Genomic DNA, 23,623 nt, shown 5'->3' on the forward strand with positions numbered 1-23,623 from the left:
CAAAATGTGGTCGTTATTGGTTGTAACTGGCTAAAAACAATTTCCTGCATGATCATATCCCATGGTCAAGTAACGTTACTGTTCTCGCTCTCATCCGGTTAGCCTCTCTTTAATGAGCATAGGGCCACCTTATTAGACATAACACACCTTGCGTGTACCAGCCTATAAATAGCTAATCTCATACTGCATCACAGGCTGAATATGTTCAACTCAGACATGCAGTCTGTTATTTTTCTGAGTTTCAACTTGACAAGAACCATATAAAGCACAGGCGAGACCCAAAATGCAGACATAGGAGCAGATGGTTGAGCTATGATTATTTATTATAACCAAAAGAGGTAGGCAAAAGGGCAGGTCAGGGACAGCGAGAGTTCATAAACGCAGGTCAGAGTCCAAACAAGTACCAGGCGATAGGGCAGGCCGAGTCAGAATGACATGGTCAGGCAGGGCGGATACGACGAACAGGACAGGCAAGGGTCCAAAATACCAGGAGCGACTAGGAAACCAAAAACAGAGCTTTGGGAAAAATAGAAGCTAGCGAAAACGCTGTTGACTTGCAAAACAAGAACGAACTGGGAGAGAGACAGGAAACACAGGGATAAATTACACCAGGGACTAATGGGGAAAAACAGTAACACCTGGAGGGTGGGTGGAGACAATCACAGAACAGGGGAAACAGATCAGGGGGCGTGACAAATTATACAGTACACATTTGATATCCGTTTATGGTTATACATTTACGACAGCGCTACTGTCTGTGGAGTTTTTCTATCAAGTTTGTCCAGTAAATCAGGTTCAATACATTATGGAGATTAAACCATTAATTTTATGTTGTTTACTGTTTAATAGTTCATTTATATGGTCTTCCCTTATTACACATGCAACGTTCACATTTGCAACAGTTATACTGGATCTTAATTGTTGAACATAAAGCTATTTTTCACTCATCAAAAGTGTTTCAGAGTGAAACATCTATAGCCAGTTTATGTTAATTGCCTCTAATTCAATTAAATTCTTTAGTCCAGATTAGGAAATATAAAACCAAACTTCTGTTATTTGTGTAGAATGTTTAATGGAATTTAAGGCTTGCCACATGATGGAGGATTCAAAGCAATTGGCCTGCTGACTGAGAATATTATCACGCAATCAAGGTTGGAGACAATGATAAACCCAGGCCCAATAGACCTTATCATTTTTTTTTGCTTATTTGAACTGTTGTTGATTGCCTGAAATTAGTCTTGGTTCCCTGCCTCCACGGCAAGCTATATTTAGGAAAAGGGTAACCGTTGAAGCTAAGGTACATTTAGAATGGACGTTTGTAGCCCGATGATAGTGATACAAAATTATATGGTAAGCATACTCAAATATTGTGTGGAGTAAACTCATATCGTGGTAGCGATGTCACTATATTTACTAACACTTCTATTATGACTATAATACACTAGATTTACTACTGTCGATGTCATTTCCAGGTAACGACACCTTCACCAACAGCATGTGAGCACAGCGAAGTGCCTGGTAGCTATGTCCACGTCTGGGACTTGGAGTTTCCGGGATAGCGCAGGCTAAGTCTGGAGGGTCACCGGTCAACGATATTTTAGACTAATACTGAAACGTGACTCTGGGGGAGTGTGGCGGTTCCAGGGGCCCAGTGGAAAGTGGGGGTCGGCCACCGTCTCTTCCACTGTGGCACGTCCATCTTGGGTCTGGAGGAGAAGGACCAAGTGCCCCTGTCCTTCTGTTCAGCTGTAGCCCATGGAGAACACCATGCTGTCGTGGCGCTGCCTGGACGGGGCCGTCTATACGGTAGACCAGATGGGGCCTCACGGTGACCAAGACGGGCTGGTCAGTGCCAAGCGCGACTTCCTCAGACGCCTGGAGGAGGATGAGTCGACGCGATAATACTCTTGCAGCGGCCGATGCGCAGTGAGTGTGTTCTGTCCTCTTGAGCGCTTATTCTCCTAATGAATAGAAATAGAGCTAATAGAATAGAATAACATAGGCCTACATGAGATGGCAAACAATCTATGCTTATTTACAATGTTAGAAAACCTTAGCACATTTTACAAGATAGGACTGAACTTAGATATACACTACCATTCAAAATTTTGCGGGTCACTTCGAATTCCTTGTTTTCCATGAAAACATACATGAAATGAGTTGCAAATGAATAGGAAATTATAGTCAAGATGTTGACAAGTTATTAAATAATGATTTTTAATTGAAATGAATAATTGTGTCCCTTCAAAACTTTGCTTTCGTCAAAGAATCCTCAGTTTGCAGCAATTACAGCCTTGCAGACCTTGGCATTCTAGTTGTCAAGTTTGTTGAAGGTAATCTGAAGAGATTTCACCCCATGGCTGCCTGAAGCACCTCCCACCAAAGTAGGATTGCTTGATGGTCCACTTCTTATGTCCATACGGGTCAAGCTGCTCCCACAACACAGCATCCAATTAGACGTTGAGATCCGTGACTGTCCCACTCCATTAAGACAGAATACCAGCTGACTGCTTCTTACCTAAATAGTATTGCATAGTTTGGAGCTGTGCTTTGGGTCCACCTGTCCTTGCTGTAAGAGGAAATTGTCTCCAATTTAAGCGCCGCCCACAGGGGATGGCATGGCATTTGCAAATGGAGTGATAGCCTTTCCTTCTTCAAGATCCCGTTTACCCTGTACAAATCTCCACTTACCAACCACCATAGCACCCCCAGAACATCACATTGACCTCCACCATGCTTGACAATGGCGTTGCAAGGCACCTCCTCCAGCACTTTCTTGTTTTTTCTGCATCTCACGAATGTTCTTCTTGTGGATCCGAACACCTCAAACTTAGATTTGTCTGTCCATAACACTTCGTTCCCAATCTTCCTCTATCCAGTTCTGTGTTCTTTTTTCCATCTTAATCTTTTATTTTTATTGGCTTTTCTTTGCAACTCTGCCTCAGAAGGCCAGAACATAGCCTGGGAGGCATCCTGGAGCTCCCTCTTCCACTGTTTGACGTTGAAAGACTGGTGTTTTGCGATACTATCTTAATGAAAGCTGCCAGTGAGGGCTTGTGAGGCCATCTGTTTCTCAAACAAGACACTCTAATGTACTTGTCCTCTTGTCAGTTGTGCACTGGGGCCTCCCACTCCTCTTTCTATTCTGGTTAGAGCCAGTTGCACTGTTCTGTGAAGGAGTAGTACACAGCATTGTAATGAGATCTTCAGTTTCTTGGCAGTTCTCGCCATGGAATAACTGAATTCTCAGAACAAGAATAGGACTGACAAGTTTCAGAAGAAAGTTCTTTGTTTTTGGCCATTTTGAGTTTGTAAAATCGAACCCACAAATGCTGATGCTCCAGCCCATACTCAACTATCTAAAGAAGCCAGTTTATTGCTTCTTTAATTAGCACAAACAGTTTTTCAGCTGGTGCTAACATAATTGCAAAATGGTTTTCTAATGAATCAATTAGGCTTTTAAAATTGATAAACTTGGATTAGCTAAACACAACGTGGCCATTGTAAACCCAGGAGTGGATTGTTTGCTGATAATTGCGGACTCCTGTAGATATTCCATTCAAAAATCAGCCGCTTTCCAGCTCCAATAGGTCATTTACAACATTAACTATGTCTATACTGTATTTCTGATCAATTGATGTTATTTTAATGGAACAATTTAAAAAAAATGTATTTCACAAAACAAGGAACATTTCTAAGTCCCCCAAAACTTTTGAACTGGTAGTGTACCTCCGACTTCCTCCGTTGATATCTTTATGAAGGAACATGCCGCTATCACTTGGGAGACAGTAGACTTAGCATGGTCTGTTGATGGCTAATGTCAGGTGCACTGACAGAGCTCTGCTTTGGCCGTCAGATGTATTTATTAGTTCCGTTTGAAGTGAAGGCGGGAATTCTTTCCAACCAAGAATTAGCCACAGTCTTCCTTTAACCGTGTTTGTTAACATGCTTAATATGACTCAGCAAGGCCCTGTCATTTTAACTAAACGAGGGTATGTGACAGGGGCAAAGGATTTTTTAATCAAGTTGAAGCTAATTTGCGAATTTCTACACAATTTTTAAAAAGTCTGAAAATGCCAATTTGGAGAACAGCTTTAATTGACTCCAGCCTTTATGCACCTTGGCTGCGTGTAAGCCTTCATTTGGCTTCAGTCGACAGGGACCTAACATCTACAAAACACCAAAAACTCTAGTTTCGTTTCCTTTCAAGTAAAACACAGTTATCTAGCTATCTACCACTTTTCTACCTCTGCACGTTTGCGAGAGACAAAGGTTGCGTGTTCACTGAAGCCTTTCCCCCGCTCAGAAGCGTCTAAAACATGTGCTCTACTACCAGATCACAGCCTGCCTCAGAGCTGTCCACTGGCCCTGTCTAAAGCCCTAGCCGCTAATAATTGCATCAAACACCTCGCCAATTGCATTCTGTGTGTGTCTAAGCGGTAGAGTATGAGTTCTGTGGATAGTTTTTAGTGAGCTGCGCGTGCGTTTTAAGATTGACAAATTGTCGCTCTCACCCAAGGTTGCCTTGAAACTACGCGAGACCTCAACCCGCCATAGTGGAGTCTGCGCTTTAGGTGAGACTTGATTTGCGGACTCGTACCCAAGAATGTACAACGCGCGCAAACATAGCCCGAGCCCCAATACAAAGTACAACTAGAATTAAATACCCACCTAATTAGATAGCGCAACCTTCCTATTACCTTAGAGAGACCATCGATTGTAGAAACATAATCTGGCAATCTTCGCGAGGCTGCAGCGAGCTGGGTTTTAAGACCAGTGGGCACATTTGCTGACAATAATAATTGTGTAAATCCACAGGTGCCATCATATAACGCCAGATCTAGAGATGACTTGCTGAGCGCTCTCCCAATGTATGAAATAGCAGCAACTATTTGTATTCAATGATATAGTCTGTTTCATGAGTTTATCTAGATGGTTGCGGATACAGTAAGGATCCTTGTTTAACAACAGACTCTCTGTTCCTAGCATGTCTTATAAACTCCAGTTGAGTTGACAGATACAAATAACTGATGCAATCCGGTTGGTGTATTTCAATTTCGAGACGTTGTCCTAGAGATGTCTGTAATTAACCTATATTCTTACCGTACCTAAATTACTGTTAAATATAAAAATACTTCTATGAATAAAAATGAGAAGTAGGCACAAGGTATAAGAACTTGAACATGATAACGGTAGGAGATTATTTCTTCCTCTACCCATTAGTGTCCACACCACCAATGGGACTGTCCCCAAATCGTGTACCGAGTCTGCCTAGTGTGGAGTTTCACCGCTATTCCGCTACAACGGTACATGCTACCCAAACGATTTTAGACCGTCTCTCCTCCGGCACAGACCAATCAATTTTATATCCTTTTGGTAATACGTATTACAATAACTAGCTGTATACCAGCATAACCTCTGACTATGACGCTGACAAAAAGATGGATATTGTCTGAACATGGAGAGTTTTCTCTTTTTATTTATAGGACATACAATTATCATGAAATTCTGGCACATGTGACCTCTTATCCACATAAGTACATTCTCCGTACACGGCCTTTATCCCAATTTAACATAATTCAACAAGTCACATACATTTGATACTGGACACAGTGCTAGTAGAGGACTAAAGGAAAATATATTTTGGTATTTTGTTTCATTAGTCCGTTGAGAATAATCCCAAAATGTGTTGCATGTCAGCATCAAATTCAGTTGTAACTTTCTGACGCAGTCAAATTTCAGTTGCCCGATTGGCTTGACATACCAAAAACATTTTGGTTATATGCAACAACGGTGACTAATATACTCGTAACGAAGATCTGAGACCAAAATATTTAATTTACCCATGTGAGTACATCATTTCCATTTTTAAATAGATCTACACTAGAGTTACATAGCAGGTGTGCTGCGTTGCATATATCCGCTATCTAAAAAGAAGCCGGAAGCTAGAAAGGCATCATAGTACCGATAGCACCAGGCTTCTCTTGTGCTTCTAATTTACAATGATTTCAGTCACGTCTAGTTGAATAAGTAGTCTAGTGATGTATATTATCTTCAGCGCAGTGCACATATCTCCGTATTTACTGGAGAGACTAATTAGAACTGAAAAATAGTGAACGCTCTTCATAGTATCTGTGATCGACCCACCATCGTCCCTTGCCAGAACTGATCCTATGTTGACCACCCACAGACCAGACTGTCCACGTTGCCCACACGTGTGCTCCTTAGCATATTGGTTTCAGTCATGATCTGTGGATCCAAGCTTTAGCGACAGAGAACTCTCCTTAACCATCCTAAGTTTCTCTCGCAGAGCCGAAGGTCTGAAGAACTAAGTTGCCACTTACTTCCACAGTCTTTAGAATGTTTCAGTTGGCTACACCCGAGAACTGCTGCTTGGAAGATCCACGAAGTGGCATGTTTGGTGTGATATTTCCCGGATGAAGTCTTCTATGACGGATTACATTTTCAAGTGTCTGGTTGATCCTTCTGTGAGGCTGTGTGGGCGGTGCTGACTTAGTTTAGAAATACATGTATGGAGTTCAGACAACTTTTTATTTGCATAATGTTTGATGATAAGTTTTCTGAAATATAGCAACGATACAGCTGTTGTATGCTAGTTGAGAAATGCTGTAGCAAAACAACGTTGTTCAGCGGGACTGTTGGATACGCACAAACAACCCCCGTCATACACACACATCTACTCGTATCTCTCATTCTAGATATAAGTCTCCCATCTCCTATGCTATTCATCTTTCTAACAAGAGCGAAAGCAAGTCCACCAGACGTGGCGCAGACCGTGAGCGCCTATTCGATGGCCCTGAGGGACCTGTTATGAGTTTGTGCCCAGGTCGCTTCCTTTATTTGATAAAGACCACATAGAGCAATAGGGCTGAAAGCTCTAGCCGCTATTCATCTCGGTGTCGCCAGCCAGGAAGCTGACCTGCTGCAGCGTCTCCAGCTCAGAGGACCCAAGCCTTCCCATCTGTAAGGACTGCCCTCCACTATAGTGGCTGTTCTATGGCCACATTCAAACAAAACAAACATCCCAAATCCTGTATACAGGAAGAGTTAATATGAATCATGTACTGCAAAGATGCAATACTTGAACTACTTGGCACATACTACTTACTTGGAAGTAATTTGGACTACATACTTGGACTACAACTACTTGCACAAAAATAGTAGTCTTAGCTGTATGAGTTTATAGTGTAGTACTTTCAGGATTAAGCACACTGGTAATTTACCCTCTCAATGGTTAAGACATTAAAAGTACATACATATCACGTCTGTCGATTGTCAGTTTTTCATAACTATCATTTCATGTTTTGGCAGCAGCTGACAGCTTGAGCGCAGCGTCACACGCGCACGCCACACCCATAACAGAAGAAGACGAGCTAGCCACACCGGCTACTATCTCCCTGAATGACTCGTATCCTTCACCACACTCACGAGAAAAGATAGAGATCTTTGTGATTGCGAATCTTCGATCGAAGCACATCATGCCTCGTCACTTCTTATGCAGAATGTGTCATTTGAGCCTCATTGATACTCAGCGGTGCGGAAAGGGTATATGAGGAGATTTGTACTAAACATACAAGGGTCAAGCATTGGATGATCTGAAAGAGAGACCGCTTTAGACCATTCGCCAGCATCGCGCACATACCTGAGTTTATTAGTATCAGAATACAATGTCTCACGATGTCCATATCCAATCATTAAGTGTTGACTCACCATATTATTTCATCCACAGGTTAGAAGAACATATAAATGAACCCTATATTTTCTCGTCTGTGGAACATCCCAAGAGCGTGCTATTATGCAACGAATAGGCATATTTTGTGTTGATATAAATTGACATGATTGGTCCCGTGAGAGGAAGACCGTGCTCTCTCATCCCTTGTATTTGTTAGTTGGGAAGTGGTTATGAGTGATGGCGCCCTCTAGAGGCAAATGCCCAAGAAAGAATGATTCTTCATCTTTGAACATTCAACATGTTCCAGCTAAAGATTATTGACTGTCCTTATAATCTTTGGTGCTCGTCGTGCGTAGATACTCTGTGTGGACTGAAAGTTGGACGGCCATAACAGCAGGCCAGAGCAGGATGTGATCGGGCCTACCAGCTGGACACGTCCTCAGGGCTGGCAGTGGTCGGACGGCTCACCCCTCAACGACGTTGCGCTGGGACAGCGGTGGAGATACGGTGCTAATCTAACTGAAAGGCCAAACCCTCACCTAGCGAACAAACACATCAGACACCGCTTAGACAGCGCTTAAGCATTGGTACTTTGCCACGAGACCTGTGGGCCAGACTAATATCTCTATATCTCTTTAGAATAAAACCATAGTGAGTGTCAACTTACTTTTATCCATAGTAAATCTCAAAACAATGAGGTATGAGTGCAATATAACATGTCCACATAAAACCTAGGTTACAAAGAAACAAATTACTTATAATGATAGTACAACATATACCAGATGCTGAACAGGCATCATACCACTCAATATAGTAAAGCGAAACGCAGTTGAGTGGCCCTCGTCCGTAAGCAGGGTAGTGGACCGAGCAGGCACTAGCATGACACACTAACACATACTGACTCTTATGCGAAGCAATCCACATTATAATTCAAATACATCCAAGCCTGTCAACAACCAAAGCCAACCAGAGCGAGACATCAATAGACGAGAGCCGAGATCGATAACCTCTAACTCTATCCTACACTACCTCGATCTGTAGTATGAATATTAGAGAGAGGGACCCCTTACATGGTTTCCCACTAAGCGATGAGCATTGCTGACTACAGAGTGCTGCCGAGTAAGCCGAACATAAGACCAACCAATGACTGACCAGCCACCAGAGCTAATGGTGGGGTTATGGCCTGTGGCATACCTGTAGCCAACCAACGCGTGTACTTAAGGATATGTTGCCACGGCTATATCGGTCTACTATTAAATAGTTGTAACCATTGTGGACATTGCTATAACCATATACTGTGACCATAAGTTTGTGCCCATGGTTATTACATAGTTTACCACAGTTGTACAAAAGTACCATGCTAAAGCAGTGTGGTCTGGTGTCTGTATGTGTTGCGTCCGTCACCGCTGTCCCAGCCGCACGGGTCGTGAGGGTGAGCCGTCCAAGGTCTTACTCTTTTATCCTCCAATTAGATATACTGTATTTCTGTCCTCTGCCAAAGGGATTTATGTAGCACTTTTCCAAGGTGCTGAAGCACTTTACATTTTAAGGCCACCCTAGCTTTGCAACTCAACTGTATTCTTCCCTCTATTTTTAATCTTTTGAGTGCTCTTCCAAGTGCTCAAATATTTGATTTACATGTCAGGCCATCCTAGCCTTTTAACTCACACAATATTATTTCTATCTATCTTTTCTTGATCTTGCTTTTCTCTGCAGAGCCTTTGGTGTATAAATCCACCATATGTGACGAGGGCTGGGCCCCTTGGAACATGTTCTGTTACAAGCTGGTGATGGATGACCCAAAGATGTTTGCTCAGGCGGAGAATTACTGTAAGACCATCGGAGGAGGCCTGGTCAGTCTACACAGCCTGGACAGCATGGAGATGATCAGCACTCAGTTCCATGCAGGTACACCACACACTCAGAGAAACCAGTCACAAGATGTGTTGGGCGTGTGGATCGGTCTGAACGGGACGGGGAACCCAGCCATCCTTAGCTGGGTTGATGAGACACCTGTCTCCTTCACCTACTGGGACAGGAATCATCCTATCCAACCCTCAGGACACTCTCACTGTGTCTACTACTTTGGAGAGGTGTGTGTGTGTGATCATTGGCAAGATGGTTTAGCCTTCAACAGATCTTGCTTGGCTACTTCTGGATATGTTTTAACAATAACATGCTTTGACAGGCTAACAATTTGCTAAGAAATAGGCAGTAGGTCCCATAGTTCACTATTTCATCAACRTGACATTGTACTCATAGCATACCTTAAATGTTGGGCATTACAACCCCTATAGGAAGTCTATGTACGGTATCTCTAGACCCATTCCGTTATCTCCTTTTTATGTTTCCAGTCTCATGGCTGGAGGGTTGGGAGCTGTACCCAGGAGCTGCCTTTCATGTGTCAGAAGAAAGGAGTGGTGAACGAGTCTTCTACGACAGGATGCCCTCCTGAAGGGGTAAGCATTGTTCCCCAGCGCCAACCTCCTCTTCCCAGGACACGCTTTACCTTGTCGAGCTCTTTTGATTGATTTCATTTGTTTCATTTATTCATTTTGTTTTCATTTCTGAGGCCAAACAACAAATGGCATCTAGCTGTGATGGCTAACAGTTCAATGGTTATTGATTTMATTTCTTCGTTTTGTTTACATTTCTTCCCCTTCCTGAAGGACTGGAGGAGACATGGGAACTCGTGCTACAAAGTGGACTCTAAAGAAGTGTCGTTCAGGGACAGGTGTGACCTCACCATAAACAACAGGTACAGCCRTTCMATGTTTTCTCTTTCATTYCTCCTTTTAGCTCTTTATTTTCCAGTCACTGTAAAGTAAACGCTGTATTTCAGAGAAATTGCCTTGGAAGGGTGCCCAAAAATCAACAGCATTCCACGTTAACTCTCAACATTCAGTGCGGTCTCACTAATTGTCTTGTTCCCTCTTGCAATGTCTAAAGTAGTGCACTATATAGGGAATAGGGTGCCATTTAGGACGCAAGGCTCAATCGTTCTTCAATGTGTTCTCCACAGGTTTGAGCAGGCCTTCATCAATAGACTCCTTGCGGAAGAGATCAACGTAAAGAGCCAGTATTTCTGGACTGGCCTCCAGGACATAAAGACTACAGGGGAGTACCAGTGGGTCACTCAGGATGGCTCGGGAACCAACGTTGCATACACCAACTGGGGCGTGTTTGAACCAGGTTAGTCCCGACTGAGAACTGTTCTGTATTTGGGTGAGGGTTTAACCTTGTTGGGGTTTCAGTGGTGAGAAATGGAGAGAAACGAGTGATTGGTGTGCATGAGTTACGTGTGTGTCTGTGTGTGTGTGTGTTTCAGCCCTAGCAGGGGGCTGTGCAGTGATGTCCACAGCCAATCCTCTGGGTAAATGGGTGGTAAAGAACTGCACCATGTTTAAAGCTGGCTCCATCTGTAAGAGAGACATCGCCGCTCCACAGCCCCTAGAGCCTGAGCCTGACCCTAACCTTCCCTGTCCTAATGGATGGACATCCAGGCCTGGCATTTCCTACTGCTACAAGGTATGTGTAGGCCTGTGTGTGTCCTTGAAATGAATTGAYGCAGATCCAGTTTACTTCACTCAGCAGCATGTGTCCCCTCGCTGCGCCTTAGTGACCTTGTTGGTTTAGGTTACTGTGTCGTTGCCCATTGAGGTCTCATGACGACCCGATTGCAGTACGTTAGTGTGTTATAACAACATTACCGTAGGGTCTTGGTGTGTTAKTATTGGTAACCGTGGCAATGCTGTGCCAGGTGTTCCACGAGGAGAGGCTGAGTCGTAAGCGGTCCTGGGAGGAGGCAGAGAGGTTCTGTGAGGCCCTGGGGGCCCATCTGCCCAGCTTCAACCACCCACAGGAGATGAGAGCCCTGCACTATGTTATGAGAGACTCCATCAGGTAGGGGCCCTTGCGCGTACACACACACACATGCTGCACGCACACACCACTCACGCACACACGCTGCACCTACCACTTGCGCATATACTCACATGCACGCACACACGTCATTCTTTTAATCTCAGCGATAACACAAACTAAATCACAATAGTCCGACTGGTCTAGCCACCTCAACTAAACAATGCGAATGATGTAGGTATGTTTATGATCACATTCCAACAACAGCAACTTAATGCCAGCTTTATGCAGTACACACCACACTGCCATGTCTCTCATAGGTTTAGAGCTTACACACCGCTCTAGTTCCCACCACTGTAATTGTCGCCAACACCCAACACAGTTACCACACACATCTGTGTTTTCAAATTCACACAGGATCATCGTCTTTATGCTAATGTGAGCTGATTCCAGTCAATAGTAACAAGTATGGTTCATACCAGGACACACCGTGTCCTGCAATGCTCTGCAGGGGAAAGGTGCATTCAGTAGCAACAATATACGTAAGACACTGGAAGATTGTTTAAACACTGCCTTTTGAGCCCCAAAAAATGATAATAAACCTCCCAAAAAAGATGTGAGAAAATGATATGTTTGTTAACAGTGTTCGTGTCCTGTCTGTCCCAGTGATGACCGGTTCTTCTGGGTGGGGCTGAACAGGAGAAACCCAGCTGCTGGTTCCTGGGAGTGGAGCGACAACAGGCCTGTGAGTARAGGACACAAACATTGTACCTCTGTGTGTAACTCCCATAGAGATACTATAATAAGGAACCGTTATTATAATATACATGTCGTGATTCATCCGAAGGTGTCCATGGCCATTTTCCCCCAAGAGTTCCATGAGGATGATGAGTACAACCGGGCCTGCACAGCCTTTAAGGTGGGTAGGTGCAGATGCTGGAACACAGCCTCAACACTGCAGAGCAGCTGCTGGTGGGTGGTCATGGCAGTTGTCACTACTTAAACCCGCCCTCATTCTGTGTCCATGTCAGCTTCTTCCTACATCACATGCTCCATTTTAGAGCTCCCGCTCACTACTTGTGAAGTGGCTACAAATGTTGCACTGTCATTACAATCTGTCAGGCATTATCATCAGGGCCAGGAGTTTTACTATCTATAAAAGCCACTGGCCCCAGGGTACAGAAACATGTTGGCGATGAATATCTGTCTACAGTTGTCATATCTCACGTCGATGCTGAAATGGTTTGTCGTCTTGAAACATATGTCTCTTTCTCTCTCTTTAACCAGACACTGAAAGGAACCTTTAAGAGTTTATTTGTCTTCCTGATGCATGAATTCCCTCCTCTGCCGTTCTACGCCACMCCATTCCACTGTGACGCCAGGCTGGAGTGGGTCTGCCAGATCCCCCGCGGTAACTATACACACACACAGGCCGTGTGATTGTGAACGTGTCCTAGCTCCTCCTTAGTTTCAACTCAAAAGTGTCTCTTGTGTAGTGTCTGCTTGTCCCACGTTGAACCCTTTGGCCAACAGAAACAGTCCTCTGTCCATTTTTACAAGAAACCCAATTTAGGAATCAGAGTTTGGGGAAATGTTTGGTGACCTTTACACGTTCAATCTTGCATTCTCATAGTTGAAAATAACTGTTTGTTTGTTCATTTTGAAATAGGAAAAACTCCCGAGAACCCAGAGTGGTACAATCCTGGTAAGTCAATCAAATTTCAATTAAATGTATTTATAAAGCCCTTTTTACATCAGCCGATGTCACAAAGTGCTATACAGAAACCCAGCCTAAAACCCCAAACAGCAAGCAATGCAGATGTAGAAGCATTGTGGCTAGGAAGAACTCCCTAGAAAGGCAGGAACCTAGGAAGAAACCTAGAGAGGAACCTGGCTCTGAGGTGTGGCCAGTCATCTTCTGGCTGTGCCGGGTGGAGATTATAACAGTACATGGCCAAGATGTTCAAACGTTCATAGATGACCATTAAGGTCAAATAATAATAATCAGTGGTTGTAGAGGGTGCAACAGGTCAGTACCTCAGGATTAAATGTCAGTTGGCTTTTCATAGCCGATTATTCAGAGTTRGAGACAGCAGGTGCGGTAGAGAGAGTCGAAAACAGCAGGTCTGGGACAAGGTAGCAAGTCCAGTGAACAGGTCAGGGTTCCATAGCMGCAGGCAGAACAGTTGAACTGGAGCAGCAGCACGGCCAGGTAGACAGGGGACAGCGAGGAGTCATCAGGCCAGGTAGTCCTGAGGCATGGTCCTAGGGCTCAGGTCCTCCGAGAGAAGAGAGAATTAGAGGGAGCATACTTAAATTCACACAGGACAACCGGATAAGACAGGAGAAATACTCAAGATATAACATCAAGATTAATTGTCAGATCCAACAGAAGATCTCTTTGTTTCTTGGGACCTAGACCAAGCATCTCTGTTTTTTCCGAGTTTAAATGTAAAAGATTTGCCGCCATCCACTTAATTTATATATGAATCACAGGCTTCCAGGGAGGGCAATTTTGGGGCTTCACCATGTTTCATCAAAGTGTACAGCTGTGTATGGTCCGCATAGCAGTGAAAGTTAACATTATGTTTCCGAATGACATCACCAAGAGGTAAAATATATAGTGAAAACAATAGTGGTCCTAAAACGGAACCTTGAGGAACACCGAAATGTACAATTGATTTGTCAGAGGACAAACCATCCACAGAGACAAACTGAAATGTTTCTGACAGATAAGCTCTAAACCAGGCCAGAACTTGTCCGTGTAGACCAATTTGGGTTTCCAATCTCTCCAAAAGAATGTGGTGATCAATGGTATCAAAAGCAGCACTAAGGTCTAGGAGCCTTGGTCTGACACCATTAAAAGTAATTTACCACCTTCACGAGTACAGTCTCGGTGCTATGATGGGGTCTAAAACCAGACTGAAGCTTTTCGTATACATTGTTTATCTTCAGGAAGGCAGGGAGTTGCTGCGCAACAGCTTTTCCAAAACATTTTAAGAGGAATGGGAGATTCAATATAGGCTGATAGTTTTTTATATTTTCTGGGTCAAGGTTTGGCTTTTTCAAGAGAGGCTTTATTACTGCCACATTTAGTGAGTTTGGTACACATCCGGTGGATAGTGAGCCGTTTATTATGTTCAACATAGGAGGGCCAAACACAGGAAGCTGCTCTTTCAGTAGTTTAGTTGGAATAGGGTCCAGTATGCAGCTTGAAGGTTTAGAGGCCATGACTATTTTCATCAATGTGTCAAGAGATATAGTATTACAAAACTTGAGTGTCTCCCTTGATCCTAGGTCCTGGCAGTGTTGTGCAGACTCAGGACAACTGAGCTTTGGAGAAATACGCAGATTTAAAGAGGACTCCGTCATTTGTTTTCTAATGATCATGAATTCAAGAATTTATCACTGCTGAAGTGAAAGCCATCCTCTCTTGGGGAATGCTGCATTTTAGTTAGCTTTGCGACAGTATCAAAAATAAATGTTGGATTGTTCTTATTCTCCTCAATTAAGTTGGAAAAATAGGATGATTGAGCACCAGTGAGGGCTCTTCGATACTGCACGGTACTGTCTTTCCAAGCTAATCGGAAGACTTCCAGTTTGGTGTAGCGCCATTTCCGTTGCAATTTTCTGGAAGCTTGCTTCAGGGCTTGGCTATTTTCTGTATACCAGGGAGCTAGGGTCATATGACAAATGTTTTTTGTTTTTAGAGGTGCGACTGCATCTAGGGTATTGTGCAAGGTTAAATTTAGTTCCTCAGTTAGGTGGTTAACCGATTTTTGTACTCTGATGTCTTTGGGTAGGTGGAGGGAGTCTGGAAGGGCATCTAGGAATCTTAGGGTTGTCTGAGTATTTATAGCACGGCTTTTGATGATCCTTGATTGGGGTCTGAGCAGATTATTTGTTGCGATTGCAAACGTAATAAAATGGTGGCCCGATAGTCCAGGATTATGAGGAAAAACATTAAGATCCACAATATTTATTCCACGGGACAAAGCTACAGTTGAAGTCGGAAGTTTACATACACCTTAGCCTGATACATTTAAACTCAGTTTTTAATCCTTGTAAAAATCCCCTGTCTTAGGTCAGTTAGGATCACCACTTTATTTTAAGAATGTGAAATGCCAGAATAATAGTAGAGAGAATGATTTATTTAAGCTTTTATTACTTTCGTCACATTCCCAGTGGGTCAGAAGTTTACATACACTCAATTAGTATTTGGTAGCATTGCCTTTAAATTGTTTAACTTGGGTCAAACGTTTCAGGTAGCCTTCCACAAGCTTCCCACAATAAGTTGGGTGAATTTTGGCCCATTCCTCCCGACAGAGCTGGTGTAACTGAGTCAGGTTTGTAGGCCTCCTTACTCGCACACGCTTTTTCAGTTCTGCCCACACATTTTCTATAGGATTGAGGTCAGGGCTTGTGATGGCCACTCCAATACCTTGACTTTGTTGTCCTTAAGCCATTTCGCCACAACTTTGGAAGTATGCTTGGGGCCATTGTCCATTTGGAAGACCCATTTGCGACCAAGCTTTAACTTCATGACTGATGTCTTGAGAGTTGCTTCAATATATCCACATAATTTCCCTCCTCATGATGCCATCTATTTTGTGAAGTGCACCAGTCCATCCTGCAGCAAAGCACCCCCACAACATGATGCTGCCACCCCTGTGCTTCACGGTTGGGATGGTGTTCTTCGGCTTGCAAGCCTCCCCCTTTTTCCTCCAAACATAACGATGGTCAAAAAGGCAAACAGTTCTATTTTTGTTTCATCAGACCAGAGGACATTTCTCCAGATAGTACGATCTTTGTCCCAATGGGCAGTTGCAATCCGTAGTCTGGCTTTTTTATGGCGGTTTTGGAGCAGTGGCTTCTTCCTTGCTGAGCAGCCTTTCAGGTTATGTCGATATAGGACTCGTTTTACTGTTGCTATAGATACTTTTGTACCTGTTTCCTCCAGCATCTTCACAAGGTCCTTTGCCGTTGTTCTGGGATTGATTTGCACTTTTCACACCAAAGTACGTTCATCTCTAGGAGACAGAACGCGTCTCCTTCCTGAGCGGTATGACGGCTGCGTGTCCCATGGTGTTTTACTTGTGTACTATTGTTTGTACAGATGAACCTTCAGGTGTTTGGAAATTGCTCCAAGGATGAACCAGACTTGTGGAGGAGGTCTACAATTTTTTTCTGAGGTCTTGGCTGATTTCTTTTGATTTTCCCATGATGTCAAGCAAAGAGGCACTGAGTTAGGTAGGCCTTGAAATACATCCACGGTACACCTCCAATTGACTTCAAATGATGTCATTTAGCCTATCAGAAGCTTCTAAAGCCATGACATCATATTCTGGAATTTTCCAAGCTGTTTAAAGGCACAGTCAACTAGTGTATGTAAACTTCTGACCCACTGGAATTGTGATACTGTGAATTATAAGTGAAATAATCTGTCTGTAAACAATTGTTGGAAAAATTACTTGTGTCATGCACAAAGTAGATGTCCTGACCAACTTGCCAAAACTATAGTTTGTTCACAAGAAATTTGTGGAGTGGTTGAAAAATGAGTTTTAATGACTCCAACCTAAGTGTATGTAAACTTCTGACTTCAACTGTAGGTCCAGAGTATGACTGTGGCATTGAGTAGGTCCGGACACATGTTGGACAAAACCCACTGAGTCGATGATGGCTCCGAAAGCCTTTTGGACTGGGTCTGTGGACTTTTCCATGTGAATGTGAAAGTCACCAAAAACGTGAATATTATCTGCCATGACTACAAGGTCCAATAGGAATTCATGGAACTCAGTGAGGAACGCTGTATACGGCCCAGGAGGCCTGTAAACAGTAGCAATAAAAGATTATTGAGTAGGCTGCATAGATTTTATTTCTAGAAGCTCAAAATATGAAGAAAATGTCTTCAGTCTTTTTACATTTTTAAATTGTAAATTGAAATGTGTGTTGTAAATGTTAGCAACACCTCCACCTTTGAGGGATGTGCGGGGGATATGGTCACTAGTGTAACCAGGAGAGGCCTCATTTAACACAGTAAATTCATCAGCCATGTTTCAGTCAGGCCAATCACATCAAGATTATGATCAGTGATTAGTTCATTGACTATAACTTCCTTGGAAGTGAGGTATCTAACATTAATTAGCCCTATTTTGAGATGTGAGATATCACAATCTCTTTCAATAATGACAGGAATGGAGGAGGTCTTTATTCCAGTGAGATTGCTAAGGCGAACACAGCCATGTTTAGTTTTGCCCAACCTAGATCGAGGCACAGACACGGTCTCAATGGGGATAGATGAGCTGACTACACTGACTGTGCTAGTGGCAGACTCCACTAAGCTGGCAGGCTGGYTAACAGCCTGCTGCCTGGCCTGCACCCTATCTCATTGTGGAGCTAGAGGAGTTAGAGCCCTGTCTATGTTGATAGATAAGATGAGAGCACCCCTCCAGCTTGGATGGAGTCTGTCACTCCTCAGCAGGCCAGGCTTGGTCCTGTTTGTGGGTGACTGGTGTTGACATGTAGGTTTGGTAATATCTCTTGACTTTTTCTGATGAAATTATATACCAATGTATGATAAGCCATCCGTTAAGAAGTATGAGCTGAGTTCTTTAAATATATTGAGTTCTAAAAATAGGATTTGAGAATAATAATATTGATCTGTTGCAGGTGGGCACCATGAGACATCCATATTCATTGACGGTAACGAGTTCTGGTTTGTGACGGAACCAAAGCTGCCATACGAGGAGGCTAGTTTGTACTGCAACAGCAACGGCAGCAGGCTGGCAGCACCACAGAGCTCCAACGCAGCCAGGCAGATCCATAATAATCTGCCACAGGTACAGAATAGTGCAATTACAGTACCGTGGTGAACAAACCATACATCAAAACTTTTGTACGGTATAAATCTAGCTCGTTTAAGAAACAGTTTAAAGCTGGAATCCATAATGGTGTGACTGCCACGTTTGTTTGCAATATTACAACAACAAAGAGGTTCCTTCCAACAACAAACACAGTTCTCCACTGACATCGTTGCACTTACAATAGAACAGTAGAATATGTACTGCGATTTTTATTTTTAACCACGATGCTGGATGTTCCTCTCCTCCGTTTCATCAGCAGAACAAAAACGTACTGGGGGGGGGCGAACAGTGGCACTGTTTGCTCTTATGCAGATTTCAGCTTTAAGGCTAGCGTATCAACCCTGACTGTAATGGATATAGAGCAGTAATGGCGAGAAAGAAGCCACTGAACTATCCTAATAAAATGAAGACAACATTGGTAGAGAGAGAGAGAGAGAGAGAGAGAGAGAGAGAGAGAGAGGAGAGGAGAGAGAGAGAGAGAGAGAGAGAGAGAGAGAGAGAGAGAGAGAGGAGAGAGAGAGAGAGAGAGAGAGAGAGAGAGCACTGTGTGTGTGTGTGTGTGTGTGTGAGAGCAGCAGGGAGTGGCTTTGTTTAGTTCTCGTGTGTTTATTTATTCATTGACTTGTGACCTGATTGGGCAGATGCCAGCAGGGAAGCAGAGCTGGTGGGTGGATGTAAGAGACACTGGACACTACTTCCCCATGAGGTGAGTCACACAGTCACGCAGTCACGTGGCAGGTCACACCTCACCAACCAACAACGACCCCCTGACACGGTCAGACAGCAACAGCAACACACGTTCTAAAACACTGCCTCCAAAACGTGTCTTGTTATCATAATTCAAGTCAAATATAAGTGATGTTATTGTGTGTGTTGGTTAGAATAAGAGTGAATGACTTTCTAGTCCTGTCCTCTAGGTTATCCCATATGCAAAACTACCGTGCTACGTTCCTGGGCAGGTGTACAACCATCAGTGACAAGAACATCTTCCCAGGTGAATGAAAATGTAACTACAGTACAAAGAGTAGTTGAAATCAAGTTGTTTCCTTTAGATCGTGTAGAAAGGATTATAATGTAGGCTGTTGGTTACTATGACACTTTCCACTGGGCACACCACTGGTTGAATCAACGTTGTTTAACGTCATTTGTCAACGTATTGCGATGTGGAATCAACGTGGAAAATACATTGGATTTGAAAAAAGTAATCAACCAGTACTGTTTTCAAACAGTGTTGTAAACATTGAAATTAGGGGAAAACTTAAATAAATGTACTTAACCTGACTAACAGGTTGTTACATCAATCTAATTTCAAGACATGCTAACCTCTCACCATTACAATAACAGGGGAGATTCGCATTTTTTCGGGGGTATGATACTTGTGCATCTAACTTTCTCACTCATCATTTTTCACGATTCATTTAGGATTATCCGTAATCATGGTAGCAACCACATTAACGTAGAAGTGTTTAGAAACCTAGTATATTCTTATTTACAATACAAGTGACTCCAAAATGACACAATACAATATTTATCATACATTTTATTGGGCACAAAATAATCTGACACAAATCCAAAACAAACAGCAAATGCATCCAACCAATTTGTAGAGTCACAAGCTTGATGTAGTCATTGCATGCAATGAATATGGGACCAAATACATACCTTTTTACTACTTTAATASACATAAGTGGATTTGTCTCAATACTTTGGTCCCCTAAAATGGGGGGTGGGGTGGACTATGTACAAAAAGTGCTGTAATTTCTAAATGGTTCACCCGATATGGATGAAAATACCCTCAAATTGAAGCTGACTTGAACCTCATAGTCATTGTATCATTTCAAATCCAAAGTGCTGGGGTAGAGAGCCAAAACAACAACAAAAATGTGTTAGTCTCCCAATACTTTTGGAGCTCACTGTATGTTGTTCATTATATACAATAGGCCCTATATATACTATCCCAGTAGAAGATATCCTTCAAATGTTGATATTTGGTTGCGTTCTCAATTATTTATCCAGTTTGTCTACAAATTAATTATTGATATATGATATCTCATCCAAAAATCTAACTTAAAGAATACCAGTAAATTTAATTTAGTCCCATTCTTGAACTTAGATTTTTGGTTGAGATGGTGACGTGGATCCAACATATTGACTTGTAGATTTAATTTGAAATCAACCAACCTGCCTTCATATACAAGAAAATATCAAAAGGTAAAAGTCATGCATATCATGAATTTGGCATCGTATTTATAGAGCTAATGGTAACTACTGCTAAACTTCTAAATGTCTAAATGTGTTGTGTTTCCAAAGCTGAGCAGGGTACATTGAGGTAGGCTTCTGGATTGTAGACTCATTCTCACTGAAATGCATTACCCCTCATATACCAGTAGAAATCGTTGGACTTTGTCTTCACATGTCATTTCAATATACCTCTTTATTTAGGTTGAAACAATGACGTTGATTCAAACGTACCATTTTACTATCAACATTGAAACAAGGTCAATTAAAATATGTCTAATCAAATCTAAAATTCAACAATTTCAACCACCCAATATACTGTATATTGAATATATTATTGAAACATATTTTGTACGTTTTTATGTGGAATGTAACTCAATTTCAATGTATAAATAGTTCTGATGATTATGTCAATTAGATTTATGTAACAACCTGTTAGTCAGGTTAAGTACATTTATTCATACAGAACAAAAATATAAACACAACATGCAACAATTTTAAAGATTTGWCTGAGTTACAGTTCATATTGAAATCAGTCAATTGAAATAAATTCATTAGGCCCTAATCTATGGATTTCACATTTTTGGGAATAGAAATATGCATCTGTTGGTCACAGATACCTTTAAAAACAAACGTCAGTATCTGGTGTGACCACCATTTGCCTCATGCAACACAAGACATCTCCTTCGCATAGAGTTGATCAGGCTGTTGCATGTGGCCTGTGGAATGTTTCCCACTCCTCTTCAATGACTGYACGAAGTTGCTGGATATTGTCGGGAACTGGAACACGCTGTTGTACACGTCGATCCAGAGCATCCCAAACATGCTCAATGGGTGATTTGGCTGGTGAGTATGCAGGCCATGGAAGAACTGGGACATTATAAGCTTCCAGGAATTGTGTTCAGATCCTTGCGACATGGGGTAGTGCATTATCATGCTGAAAACGAGGTGATGGCGGATGATGATGAATGGCACGACAATGGGCCTCAGGATCTTGTCACCGTATCTCTTTTCGTTCAAATTGCTATCGATAAAATGCAATTGTGTTTGTTGTCCATAGCGTATTCCTGCCCATACCATAACCCCACACCACCATGAGGCACTCTGTTCACAACACTGACATCGGCAAACTGCTCACCCACACAATGCCAAACACGTTGTCTGCATTTGTGAGGCCGGTTGGACGTACTGCCAAATGCTATAAAACAACGTTGGAGACGGCTTATGGTAGAGAAATTAACATTCAATTCTCAGGCAACAGCTCAAGTGGACATTCCTGCCGTCAGCATGCCAATTGCACACCCCCTTAAAAGTTGAGACATCTTTGTCATTGTGTTGTGTGATAAAACTACACATTTTAGAGTGGCCTTTTATTGTCCCCAGCACAAGGTGCACCTGTGAAATGATCATGCTATTTAATCAGCTTCTTGATATGCCACACCTGTCAGATGGATGGATTATCTTGGCAAAGTCAAAATGCTCACTAACAGGGATGTAAATAAGCCTTTTTTGTGCGTATGGAACATTTCTGTGATCTTTTATTTCTGCTCATGAAACATGGGACCAACACTTTACATGTTGCGTTTATATTTTTGTTCAGTGTAAGTTGCAGTATTACCCTAATTTCAATGTTTACAATGCTGGTTGAAAATAGATGAAAATAGTACCGGTTTGACAACTTTATTCATTTYCAATTGGTTGACACATTACGTTGAAACAATGTTGATTCAACCAATGTGTGCCCAGTGGGTTGTTACCTTTTATGGTTCAAATGTGACYGGTCACACACACTCACTCAGACACACTCCTGCCCCTCCAGAGTACGAGTACAGCTGTGAGCTGCAGCTGCCATTCGTGTGTGAGAGACACAATATCACGGCTATAGAGACCCACCCTGGAGAGCCTCACCCCAAAGGTCTGCCCTGTGAGAGCGGCTATTTACACTTCAGGGACAAGGTCAGTCTGTCGTACACACACACACACACACTGGAGACTGTCATATAGTAACAGCTGAAATGGAATGAATGGAACGGTATAAAACACATGGAAACCAGTTGTGATACTGTTTAATTCGTTCCATTCCAGCCATAACAATGAGCCCGTCCTCTGATTTAGTCTACATACAGGTACATTCTGTGTAAGCCAGAGTGGGTGTGGTATATGGCCAATATACCACAACTAAGGGCTGTTCTAAAGCRCGACACAACGCAGAGTGCCTTGATACAGCCCTTAGCCGGGGTATATTGGCCATATACCACAAACCCCCGAGGTGCCTTATTGCTATTATAAACTGGTTACCAACGTAATTAGAGCAGAAAAAATACATGTTTTGTCATACCCATGGTCTGAAATACCACGACTGTCAGCCAATCAGCATTSAGGGCTCAAACCACCCAGTTTCTAATAATTGTTAWTGAATGTTGTCGTTGCCTTTTCCAGTGCTACGTGGTGATCATGCCTCTGTACGTTACTTTTCAACACGCCAACGAGCAGTGTCAGTCGATGAGAGGAACTTTACTTACTATTACAGACCAAGTTGAACAGGGTGAGTAGTAAACCTTCTAGTAGATCTCTTTTACCCATCTGTCTTTTTATTCATCATGTTTGTCAATGGACAACCTTCCATTCTCCTAGACATGAGATGACCAATGATTGATGTCCCTTCAATGTCAGTCTTAACCGGCGGTTGTTGACTAGTTGCGCCTATCTGTTTGTTGTGGTCAGACTTTGTGACCTCCCTGTTGCCGGCGCAGCCCCGTAAGACGTGGATTGGCCTGAAGCTCAAACAGCAGGTCCCAGAGTGGGTGGATGACTCCCCAGTCTCCTACCTCAACTTTAACCCCCTGCTCCACGGCCTACTCAGGCCCATACTCGTCAACGTGAGTTCCCACTCACTTCACTTCTCAATTCTATTCAGCATGGCCACAGGGATCAGTGGGCTATGAGTTGAGTTATAACTTATAATTCC

General features: G+C 42.8%; 1 protein-coding gene across 1 annotated transcript in view; it reads left to right on the forward strand.

Moving 5' to 3' along the window:
* The window catches only part of LOC111953359 (lymphocyte antigen 75), a 44,209-nt gene that overhangs the window by 7,694 nt on the left and 12,892 nt on the right, over positions 1-23,623 (forward strand). Inside the window, exons 6-22 of the mRNA XM_023972585.2 lie at positions 1,631-1,806; positions 9,410-9,786; positions 10,048-10,152; positions 10,363-10,451; positions 10,716-10,885; positions 11,022-11,221; positions 11,454-11,596; positions 12,221-12,299; positions 12,402-12,473; positions 12,842-12,965; positions 13,224-13,259; positions 18,224-18,393; positions 19,059-19,123; positions 19,335-19,411; positions 22,475-22,611; positions 23,095-23,200; positions 23,380-23,534. Coding sequence (XP_023828353.1) covers positions 1,631-1,806; positions 9,410-9,786; positions 10,048-10,152; positions 10,363-10,451; positions 10,716-10,885; positions 11,022-11,221; positions 11,454-11,596; positions 12,221-12,299; positions 12,402-12,473; positions 12,842-12,965; positions 13,224-13,259; positions 18,224-18,393; positions 19,059-19,123; positions 19,335-19,411; positions 22,475-22,611; positions 23,095-23,200; positions 23,380-23,534 — 2,281 coding nt within the window. The remainder of the gene's footprint in view (positions 1-1,630; positions 1,807-9,409; positions 9,787-10,047; positions 10,153-10,362; positions 10,452-10,715; positions 10,886-11,021; positions 11,222-11,453; positions 11,597-12,220; positions 12,300-12,401; positions 12,474-12,841; positions 12,966-13,223; positions 13,260-18,223; positions 18,394-19,058; positions 19,124-19,334; positions 19,412-22,474; positions 22,612-23,094; positions 23,201-23,379; positions 23,535-23,623) is intronic.

This window comes from Salvelinus sp. IW2-2015, linkage group LG27 (genome assembly GCF_002910315.2).
Source record: "Salvelinus sp. IW2-2015 linkage group LG27, ASM291031v2, whole genome shotgun sequence".
NCBI classification, from domain to species: domain Eukaryota; kingdom Metazoa; phylum Chordata; class Actinopteri; order Salmoniformes; family Salmonidae; genus Salvelinus; species Salvelinus sp. IW2-2015.